The 11548-nt window shown below is 35.2% G+C and overlaps 1 protein-coding gene across 3 annotated transcripts in view; it reads right to left on the bottom strand.

The window, feature by feature from the left end:
- Positions 1-204: 204 nt before the first annotated feature.
- rfx1a (regulatory factor X, 1a (influences HLA class II expression)) overlaps positions 205-11548 on the bottom strand; it is a 33073-nt gene continuing 21729 nt past the window's right edge. For all 3 annotated transcript variants that reach the window (XM_079889115.1, XM_079889116.1, XM_079889117.1), the window contains 6 exons: positions 11435-11532; positions 10323-10472; positions 8774-8982; positions 4283-4436; positions 4048-4093; positions 205-2337 (listed from right to left, as the gene is read on the bottom strand). In XM_079889115.1, coding sequence (XP_079745241.1) covers positions 2177-2337; positions 4048-4093; positions 4283-4436; positions 8774-8982; positions 10323-10472; positions 11435-11532 — 818 coding nt within the window. In that variant the 3' untranslated portion in view covers positions 205-2176. The remainder of the gene's footprint in view (positions 2338-4047; positions 4094-4282; positions 4437-8773; positions 8983-10322; positions 10473-11434; positions 11533-11548) is intronic.

Here is an 11548-nt window from a genome sequence, read left to right as displayed (position 1 = left end):
CTAAATAAAAGTATTAATTTATTATTTATTTTTTTAAATCTCCCCAAATTATTAAATAATTACTTTTGGGAGAAATTGAGAAATTATGAATTATTTCTGAAGAATCATGTGACACTGGAGACTGAAGTAACTGCAAATTCAGTTGCTTCTTAGTACCACCAAAAGTTTCTGGCTTTGCCTTTCTTTTTTCTCGATATTGATGAGCTGCTTTTCTCAGAAATGTCTGAGGCACATAATGTGACAGTCTGACAGGAAAGTACCTTGGCAAGTAAATGCATGAACCCCCTCTCATTACCACATGTGATGTTTCTTTGTCACGTTTGCTTTTGGGGGGGGGGGGGCAGGATATCACACTTACAAACTGCAGTTAGGTTGTTAGCAAGACACCTACAACAACGTAGATGTGAAACTGCAGGTTTTAAGAGTGCTTGAGGGGAAAAAAAAAATACAACTTGATATAACTACATATTTAAAACAGTTCACAATTTTAGAAATTATTAATTTATTCATATTTTAAATTAAAAACATCTGGATTCAATTTGATAACGGCAAAGGCACATCCATTCTCATGGTTCAGATTACTCAAAACACTGCCACACTTTTTTGTGTTTGACTTTTTTTTTTTAAGCAAGAAATGGAAACAACTTCAAAAAAAGTGAAAAGGGAAATTCATTTTGCTATGGCTGTCATACAGAGAGGATCTACAGAGATTGTGATATGTTTCTTGTGGTTCTGTCAAGAGAATCAGAGAGAAAGAAAAGCATTATATGCTGGTTTGAGATCAGTCAGCATCTTTGTGCGCTGCTCAATACTCCCATCAGATATACAGCAGCAAAAATCATTGTTTACATATGTTGAATGATATGGGATATAGTTTTAATGTACTTTAGGTCTCTCAAATTGATCAATAAATAATCATTAATGCCACAACACAAGAAAAGGATTAAACGAATGAGTCTTGAGAAGGACAGGGCAGAAAGATCTTTTCGCTCTCTACTTCTACATTTCCTAGCTATATGGGCAGTGGTGTCAAGTTTGTTTGAAGAGTTCTAGTAAAATATCTTGACCCGAATCTCAAATACACAGCAAACCATCAAATATGCACTAAACAGTGTTAGACAATGCTGTACACATCAAGATTGTCACCATGTGACCATATTAAAAAAAAGTAAAAGGACAGAAACATCTAATGTCTTGTACCAACCTCAAGAGGAAAAAGTGCAACAAAATGTTTTTAAATAAATAAATAAATAAACAAAGGGGAAAAAAGAAGAGAGCAAAAACCTTCCTCTCGTTTCTGGCAAACTGCTGTCATTTGCAGAGGTATGTATCCTAGCCCTAGAATTATTATTTTTTATTTTTTAACAGAACCCAGCTGAATCACGTACACCTAGTAGACTCATGGGAAATCGAGTTTTTAAAGAGCTGGGCTATAATATGCTTTAAACATTGAATGACATGGCAGTCACTGAAGGCATCGAGAACTAAAAAAATGGTACCACTGACCAAAACAACTATCAACACTTCTTGAAATCCACGAACGGTCATTCGCACATGCACAAAAACACACGCATTCGCGCTAGCCATTAGCCAATAAAACGATAAGGTCCCGGGGTCACTCACCATCACACAAACAACACACGGATAGGCAGAAAGTATACATCAACACACAACACGCACACTTACAGTCCATCTTTTCTCCCTACACAACCCTTACAGGTTCAAAAAGCTTGACTGACAGTTTCATTCAAGGTTTCAGTAGCCAATCAGAGTTCAGTCCGTCACGAACGGCTCTTGGGATCCAGTTGCAGCAGTTTTCATTTGTGTTCTTGCGTCTTAACAGCTATAGACACAGAATCAGGTTTAGATTCAAGGGCTATTCTTAGTGAGCGATACACGATCTCGATATGATACGTTTATCGATGATCGCGTTCATGTTATGAGCGTGTGTGTCTCTGTGTTTCAGTGAATGCTTGTGTATATGTGCATTTGAGACATCGACGGGCATGGAAATGTACATACGAACATCTGAAATGTTGTGTAAATATGTAAGCTGCAGCATTTATGTTTTTTAGATGCATGTGTTGGTTTAAGTGCACAAATCAGGGGTGATTATCATGTGTAGTGTGTGCTTGTAGGGGCATGTGTGTGTGTGTGTGTGTGTGTGTTTAAGTTCTCAGTTATCCATGCTTCCTGTGGTGAACAGCACCCTCTGGTCGGTTCGAGCCAGCTTGGCGGGCGGCTCCAGAGATTCGTCCCCGATAGCGCCCATATCAGACTGCAGAGACAACTCCTGACACTCATCCTCACTATCTTCTTCCTCCTCCTCTTCCTCTTCTGAGGCACACAGACATACAGAGAATGTCAATTATAAAAATACATGTATTTTATTCAGTACTAAAAATGATTCATAATCCATGTAATTTTTTCAATAATTTTAAAAGTACAATAAAACTTTATTACAAATGACTGAAAATAAGAATTACTTGTTATTGTTGCCTATTATTATAAATACCTATACATTTTTATTGTTAGAAATTCGGTGTATTTTTCTTTTTTATACATATTTTCAAAACACGTAAAATACTTCAGATTTATTATCAATTCATTTTCATTACATTAAATAATAATGAATTAATTTTAAATACACATACATTTTTATTATTTTAATATAAATTCAATGCTTTTTTCAAAAATCGATAATGTAATTTACATTTTAAAATGTCAGATGTTTTAATTATAAATCACTGTACATAATAATTAATATATATACATTTAAAGGCACAATGTGTATGATTTTTTTTATTAAAAAATCCCAAAAAATATTTTTTTCACTTGTGTACTTACATCATCCCAAATGTTTCCAACAATGTTTAATTCAAAGAAATTCGGTATTTTAACCAGTGTCATTGCGTCGCCTGTCAATGACGTCATATCCGCGTTAACACCGGTTTCTGGTTTTACTTCCATAGAAACCATGGAAACACGAAAGACGCTTTAACATATTATGTGTTTTATTAGACAGGTGAGCAACAATTTGGATACTTTTATTGACAGAAAACTGATCATTGTTAAATAGCCCAACACAGTTAAGGTGATGATACATGGGGCAACTTTTGAGCAATGAGCAATGTTGCTTGGCAATGTTGCTGAGCGATGTTGTTGCTTGGGCACTTTCCCATTGATAATGGGCAACAAATTTCTATCTGGATAATTTAGATCGGTTATGGTCCCTGTGTCTCACCTGGTTGCCCGTTGGTGACAACATTGCTCAAAAAGTTGCCCCGTGTATCATTCATCACCATAAGTCTTATTGTTTGAATCTCTTGTTTTCTTATAAGTTACATGTAACATGTAGCGAGTAACATGTTTTTACCAAGCCACAGAGATAATGCTATCTTTTCATGTGACTAACATAACATTTAACCGTAAAATATGCATAAAAAACAAAATGAAAGGAGCGTCAGTGTCAGTTACGTTAAAAAAAAACGTAAAATGTCCCAGGCTTTCGACCCCACCCTGCTTCATACCACAGTAACGTTAATAAAACGTTTATACATTAGCTCATCCAAGCCTGCCTGAGTCCCATCGGATTGCTTTCCTTTGGCTGAGGAGGTGAAGACGACAACTCCCATGATTCCACACTCATTCACGCCGTCAAGCTACGCCTTTGTTATTGTTTGAATAAGAGGCCTTTAGCGGCGAAACTTACATACTGTGCCTTTAAAAGTACACTAAATGGTGAGTGGTGCACACTTCCTCAAGCCACTGCCATGATGCAAGGGTGTTTTGGTTGGTTGCTAGGGTGTTGCTATTTGGCTGCTAAGGTGTTCTGAATGTTTTAGTGCATTGCTATGTGGTTACTAGAGTCCTCTGGGAAGCTAATGCGATTTTTTCACTAAACCCGAATTTTGTAAATTAAGGAGAAACAATTACAAGTCTGTGATTGAGAATATATCAAGCTTTGGCATAGCAAATCTATCCGTGTGCTTGTTTGTTATTTAAAAGATTATTAAGTGTTTGGTTTTTGTGCGTAAAACTACTAACCTTTATCAGGATCGAGTGGGTTCAGACTTCGGCCAAGACTTGCAAACTTAAAGAGCAAAAGAGAATTAGGACATTTAAAACACTCTTTTCAATTCAGAATCAGTCATTCACAGTTCCCTCAGTCTTATATCCTGTTATGAGTAGCATGACGCAATTTTGTTTTGTATAACTCATCGAAATGAGAAGTGTGTCTGAGATTAACGATTTTTGCTTCTGAGTGCGTGTGTGTTTGTACCTCTCCCATGACCGCAATGGGAGTTTCACCCTTGGCCTGGGCAACTCTGTGCTCGATCAGATAGTACATGTACTCATCATAGAGCAGACGGATTAGGTGAAATGAGCCGAAGCTTGCAGCACTGCGGAGAGTCAGGTCTCTGATCACCATCGAGCTAAAGAGAGAACAAAGAAAGAATACAGGAAGTGTGAGAAAGAAGAGAGTTGTTGGGGGGGGAAGACACATGAGATGAGTAAGAGTGAAACATACTTGAAATTACAGTTAGTGGCACCAACAGTCAGTGCAAACCTAACATGCAATATGAAACCTGCTCCAAACAGAAAAATTGTGTTGCCTTTAAGGATTTATTGTTTTAGAAAAATCTAAGGGAGCGCTGCATACATCTGTCATGGATACAGGAGTCCCACAATGACTGCAACAAACTTTGAGAATATTTTCAAGACCTTTTTCAAGAAGACTAACAGAGTTGGAGGAAATTATATATAGATATATTTGATTAAAATATAGGCATATTTTATTCAAAACTACAAAATATTGTTTAAGAAATAGTGATAAAGAAAAATAGACAATCTTTCTCAATAATTCATTAATTTTATTTTATTTTATATATATATACACAGTACAAGCCAAAAGTTTGGACACATTACTATTTTTAATGTTTTTGAAAGAAGTTTCTTCTGCTCATCGAGCCTGCATTTATTTGATCAAAAATACAGAAAAAAATGTAATATTGTGTGATATATTATTACAATTTAAAATAATTGGTTTTCAATTTATTATACTTTAAATTATCATTTATTTCTGTGATGCAAAGCTGAATTTTCAGGATCATTACTCCAGTCTATCACATGATCCTTTAGAAATCATTCTAATATGATGATTCATTATCAAAGTTGGAAACAGTTCTGCTGCTTAATATTTTTTCATAACCTGTGATACTTTTTTAGGATACTTTGATGAATAAAAAGTAAACAAATAAAAATAAAAATAAAAAAAGAAGCAAATGTTTTAAAAATAGAATTTTTTTGTAACAACAATATACACTACTGGTCAGTAATTTGGGGTCAGTCATTTTTTTCTTTCTTTTTTTGAAATAAATCAAAAACTTTTATTCAGCAAGGAAGTGTTAAATTGATAAAAAGTGATAGTAAAGAAGATTTATATTATTAGAAAATATTTTTTTATTTTGAATAAATGCAGTTCTTTTTAACCTTTTATTCATCAAATATATTAGGCAGCAGAACTGTTTCCAACACTCATAATAAATCAGAACATTAGAATGATTTCTAAAGGATCATGTGATAGACCGGATGTCACATGTGACACTGAAGACTGGAGTAATGATGCTGAAAATTCAGCTTTGCATCACAGAAATAAATGATAATATAAAGTATAATAAATTGAAAACCAATTATTTTAAATTGTAATAATATATCACAATATTACATTTTTTTCTGTATTTTTGATCAAATAAATGCAGGCTTGATGAGCAGAAGAAACTTCTTTCAAAAACATTAAAAATAGTAATGTGTCCAAACTTTTGGCCTGTACTGTATATATATATATATATACAGTGCCCTCCACAATTAATGGCACCCCTGGTAAATATGATCAAAACTGGCTGTAAAAAATAAATCTGCATCGTTTATCCTTTTGATCTTTCATTCAAAAAATGTGCAAAATTCTAACCTTTCATTTAAGTAAAAGAATTGAAAGTGGGGGGAAATCACATTATGAAATAAATGCTTTTCTCCAAAACACGTTGGCCACAATTATTGGCACCCCTAGAATTTTTTACAAGTAAAATAACTCTGAAGTATATTCCCATTAATATTTACCTTTTTTAGCACACCAGGGTGACTAGGAACATGAAACTGTTCAGCTATGACTTCGTGTTTCACAGGAGTTTAAATATGAGGAAACACAAAGGCCAAATCCCCTTAATCATCCATCACAATGAGTAAAACCACAGAATATAGTTCTGATGCGCAGCAAAAGATTGTTGACCATCACAAAATAGAAAGTGGCTGTAAGACAATAGCTAAAGAATTGAAAATCCCCATTTTGACCATTAGGGCAATAATTAAGAAGTTCCAATCAACTAAAGATGTTACGAATCTGCCAGGAAGAGGACGTGTGTCTATACTGTCTTAATGCACGGCGAGCATGAAAGTTTGAGTGGCCAAAGACTCTTCAAGGATCACAGATGGAGAATTGCAGAGATTAGTTGAGTCTTGGGGTCAGAAAGCCAAAAAAAAAAAAAAAAAAAAACCCTACATCCCCACATGTTGTTTGGGAGGGTTTCAAGAAAAATCCTCCTCGCTCCTCCAGAAACAAACTCCAGCATATTCAGTTGTCAGACACGACTGGAACTTCAGACGGCACAGGGTTCTGTGGTCAGATGAGACTAAAAAAAGAGCTTTTTGGCAGCAAACACACTAAATGGGTTTGGTGCACACAAGGATAAAAAGTACCCCATGTGTACAATTTAATATGCCGTTGGATCTTTAATGTTGTGGGCATATTTTTCTGCTGGAGGTCCTGGACTTCTTGTTCAGATACATGGCATCGTGGATTCTATCAAATATCAACAGATAAAAACCTGACGGCCTCTGCTAGAAATCTTATAATGGGCCGTGGTTGGATCTTCCATCAGGACAACGATCCAAAACAAACATCAAAATCAACACAAAAATTTGTTGCGGAGCACAAAATGAAGCTTCTGCCATGAGCGTCCCAGTCCCCTGACCTGATGAGTGGGCTGAACTGAAGAGGAGAAGCACCAACATGGATCTGGGAATCTGAAGGATCTGGAGAGATTCTGTATGGAGGAATGGTCTCTGATCTCTTGTCAGGTGTTCTCCAAACTCATCAAGCATTATAGGAGGAGACTCAGAGCTGGTATCTTGTCAAAAGGAGATTGCAAAAAGTATTTAATAAAAGGGTGCCAATAATTGTGGCCAACGTGTTTTGGAGAAAAACATTTATTTCATAATGTGATTTCCCCCCCACATTCAATTCTTTTACTTCAATGAAAGGTTAGAATTTTGCAAATTTTTTGAATGAAAGATCAAAAGGATAAACGATGCTGATTTATTTTTTACAGCCAGTTTTGATCATATTTACCAGGGGTGCCATTAATTGTGGAGGGCACTGTATATATATATAGCCTATACATATATATATATATATATATATATATATATATATATATATATATATATATATATATTAGGGCTGGGGGAATTAACGCGTTAATTTTTGCGATTAATTTGAAATGTTTAACGCGTTAAAAAAAAAACGCAATTACCCCCCCCCCCCCCCCCACCCCACCCCACCCCACCCCACTGGAAAAGTAAAGTCCACTCAAATAACGTGAAATTTCTCTGTAGATTTCTGTTTGCTGAGCTGGTATAGTCATGCTGGGCAACAATGGTAAAAGCTCTGATCACAGGCTCTGGTAATAATAGATTTGTAGGAATATATTTTATTTTGATAATTAGTAGAAAGAAAAAAAAAATAATAATTGTGGTGTATTGGGTGGTGTAATCTGTTAAATTGATTATGCTGATTATTGAAAAATAATAATATATTGATATATTCATGTTTAATATTATTTTAATATAGGGCGATTTTCTGTTCCTTTTTTTCATGTGTTGTTTAATTTAATTAGGTGATTGTAAGTTTAAATATTGATGATTACAAGCTTGGTGGAAATGCAATTAATTGCAATTAATTACAGCAAATTGTGCAATTAATTAGTTAATTTTTTTTAATCGATTCCCAGCCCTAATATATATATATTTGAATTTATATATTAGTTCAAATTAAATGTTTTATTATAAATTTAATGTATTTTTTATATTTGTGCTTTAATTTTAGTTAGTTATTTCATAATATACTTACGGAGCCCCGCACATGACATACGGACAAAAATATACATATCGTGGCCCCAAAATAAGAATTTGTTCCCACTTGTTCCCATTTGATTATAGTCACACTGTACTAATTTATTTCCCTCAATTTGATTTAACTAAAACAAGGGAATGAATTACAATGTAGCCACGGTTTAGTAAAATGAGGGAACAAATTATCATATTGTGCGCAGACTGCAACAAATGCTGTTGTTTTGAGCTTTCTATTCATCAAAGAATCCTGAAATAAATGTATCACAGTTTCCACAACAGTGATAATAATAAGAAAGGGAATCATAATATTAGAATGATTTCTGAAGGATCATGTGACACTGAAGACTGGAGTAATGATGCTGAAAACTCACACTCAAAATTCTAAATCTTTTGTAATTTTCATTTTACACATGGAAGAAAAAATTTAGCCTTGCCATCACAGGAATCCATTTCAAATAGAAAACAGTTCTCAGTAGGTTTTGGAACAGGATTAATGTGTCACTTCATGTTCTTGTCCACCCCAGAGAACAAATCCCTCGTGATGAGCACAAGCCTAATGTTAGTACAACCTTCTGGAGCTCACCTGTAAAAGCTCCACTTCAGCAGGAAGAGTTTAGCTGCTTTTGGAAAGGCAGAGCTGGACTGGTACGGCTTTAAGACCTGCGAGACCACACCATCCAGCCAGGCTGCCCACTGCTCCAGAGAGTTCTGCTGCTGAAGGGTCAGTTTAAAGTCCTGCTCCAGCCGCTGCACCACCCGGTCCTCACACCGGCACACCCAAGAGGCCTGTTCCTACAGGAGAAAGCACATTGGGATTCAAAAACCCGAACTAAATGAGATATCTATTAATGATCCTTCAGAGATCATTCTGATATGCCGATTCACTGCTCAAGGAGCATTTATTATTATTATCAGTGTTGAAAACAGTTGTGCTGCTTCATATTTTTGAGGAAACCATGAAGTATAAAAATAAAATAAAATAAAAATTATATTCAGCAAGGGCGCATTAAACTAATTAGAAGTGACAGTAAAGACATTTATAATGTTACAAAAAATAATATTTCAAATAAATGCTGTTCTTTTAGCGTATCAGGGTTTCCTCAAAAATATTAAGCAGCAAAAACTGTTTTTTGTTTTTTTACATTTTGATATTAAGAACCATTTGTCTGTCTGTCTGTCTATCTGTCTATACATCTATTGTCTGTCCTTCTGCCTATCATCCATCCATCCGTCTGTCTGTCTGTCTGTCTGTCTCTCTATCCATCTATCTATCTATCTATCTATCTATCTATCTATCTATCTATCTATCTATCTATCTATCTATCTATCTCTATTTTTTTCTATCTATCTATCTATCTATCTATCTATCTATCTCTATATATTTGTTTTCTATCTATCTATCTATCTATCTATCTATCTATCTATCTATCTATCTATCTATCTATATTTGTTTTCTATCTATCTATCTATCTATCTATCTATCTATCTATCTATATATTTGTTTTCTATCTATCTATCTATCTATCTATCTATCTATCTATCTATCTATCTATCTATCTATCTATCTATATTTGTTTTCTATCCAACCATCCATCCATCCATCACAAACAGCAAAATAAACTGTACATTTACATTCTGAAGAAAATGTGATTGGTGCACGTCGCCAACATATTCCTCTCTAAATTAGTCAGTATTTCCCTTTTTGTTATGGCCTAGTGGTTAAAGCTATGACCAAACTGTCACCAAAACTTTTTTTCATTCCACAAGGGCTGATCCACAAACGATCACCATTGTGCTCTTGAGTAAGACACCTTACCCAGCGGTGACCTTATTAATATGTGTACTTAAAGTCATTTTGGATAAAATCATCAGCTAAATGACGGCTGGCATACTCAGCAAACCCACTAATTAAAATCACTTTCAAGGAAACAAACTCTATGTTATGCTAAACATTATGGGTTTCCGTTTCCCTGATAGCTAGACAGACCACAAACACCCACATGACATGCATACAAAAAGTGAGTGTTCATCTCAGATGGTGACAGATGAAAGCTCTAGTTCAGTCTTCATAAATACAGTGTCCAGTTTCAAATCTAACTGAAATGTGAGGGGGTTTGTTTAGTCACACACACCTGCACATTGGCAAAGTCCACTCTGTTGAGGTCACTGAGCACCTGGTTGATCTGCGCTGTGTTTTGCAGGACGGCACGAGCTGCCTGGGCCAGGTGATTTAGAGAGGTGTATCTGCGCAGAGTCTGAGCGAAAGCGCTTGCAGACGTCACCTAAAAACAAAGGCCAATTCACAGAGGAAAGATGCAATAAGTAACAGTTTTATTATCTAATGTTTAATTATTTGTTTTTTGGGTATGTATAACTTAAATAGCTAAAATACCACGGTTTTATGTATTTACTAGGGATTTTGTTTTGCTATTAAAGATCATTTAAAATTAAAACAGTATAAAGAGAACTCTCTTAATCCAAATGAAATTCATTAGGGAAAGTTTTTAAGTCTTTAAACACTTTCAATTCTAGTAAACCCCCCTAGTTTAAAATTGCATGCGTCACTACTATGTTTCACAAGCACACTGTTTTAAGTTCCTGTTAGACCAAGCGCACTAACTATTATTAGTCATTCATAAAAACAGATGTTTTATGGTATTGTACTGTACCACTGTCGTGGTTGACCAATGCAGACACGCTGAATGAAAATGCAAATTCAATCTCTGACAGTAGATGGCGCTTATGGAACATTAGAAATATATCGTTTTTTATAGTTATATCTGTAAACAAAGCAGCGCTACGCCTATAAACACTATTATTAGGTGTTATTTGTTGTAACTTTGATTAACCAATTTTGATGTAGCTTGATACTGAGCCAAGCATCGATGAATTTGAACTTCCCTGACACTGAGGTAGTTAAATAGCTCCATGCTTCTCAGGCATACATCATGCAGGGCTGCTGCACGTGATCACGATCCATAAGCTTTTCAGGTTTTTCCCGCTTTCCCTTCAATCAGTAGCGCTGTTTCATTCTGGCTTCGGCAGTGCAAAAAGGCTAATTTTTGTGATATCACCATACTACTCTAACAAAATTTTGTTCAAGTTTAATTCAAGCACTTTCAAGGATCTATGTTTGTTTTCACATACTTTCAAGAAGCGTGGGTACCCTTTCAATAAGAGTACCGTTCAAACATTTAACAAACATTTAAGGTCTTTAGATTTTCTCTTTTTTTATTTCACTGACCTTGACACGAACCATCTCTTCAGGAATGTTCATCATGGCGTTAGTCAACCAGCTCTCGAGACTCTTAGCAAAGTTTCGGATGGCTTGTGTTAAGGCACCTTGGAGAAAGAATTT

Source organism: Squalius cephalus, assembly GCF_949319135.1.
Source record: "Squalius cephalus genome assembly, chromosome: 1".
In the NCBI taxonomy this organism is placed as follows: Eukaryota; Metazoa; Chordata; class Actinopteri; order Cypriniformes; family Leuciscidae; genus Squalius; species Squalius cephalus.
This window is presented reverse-complemented; position numbering and strand designations above follow the sequence as displayed.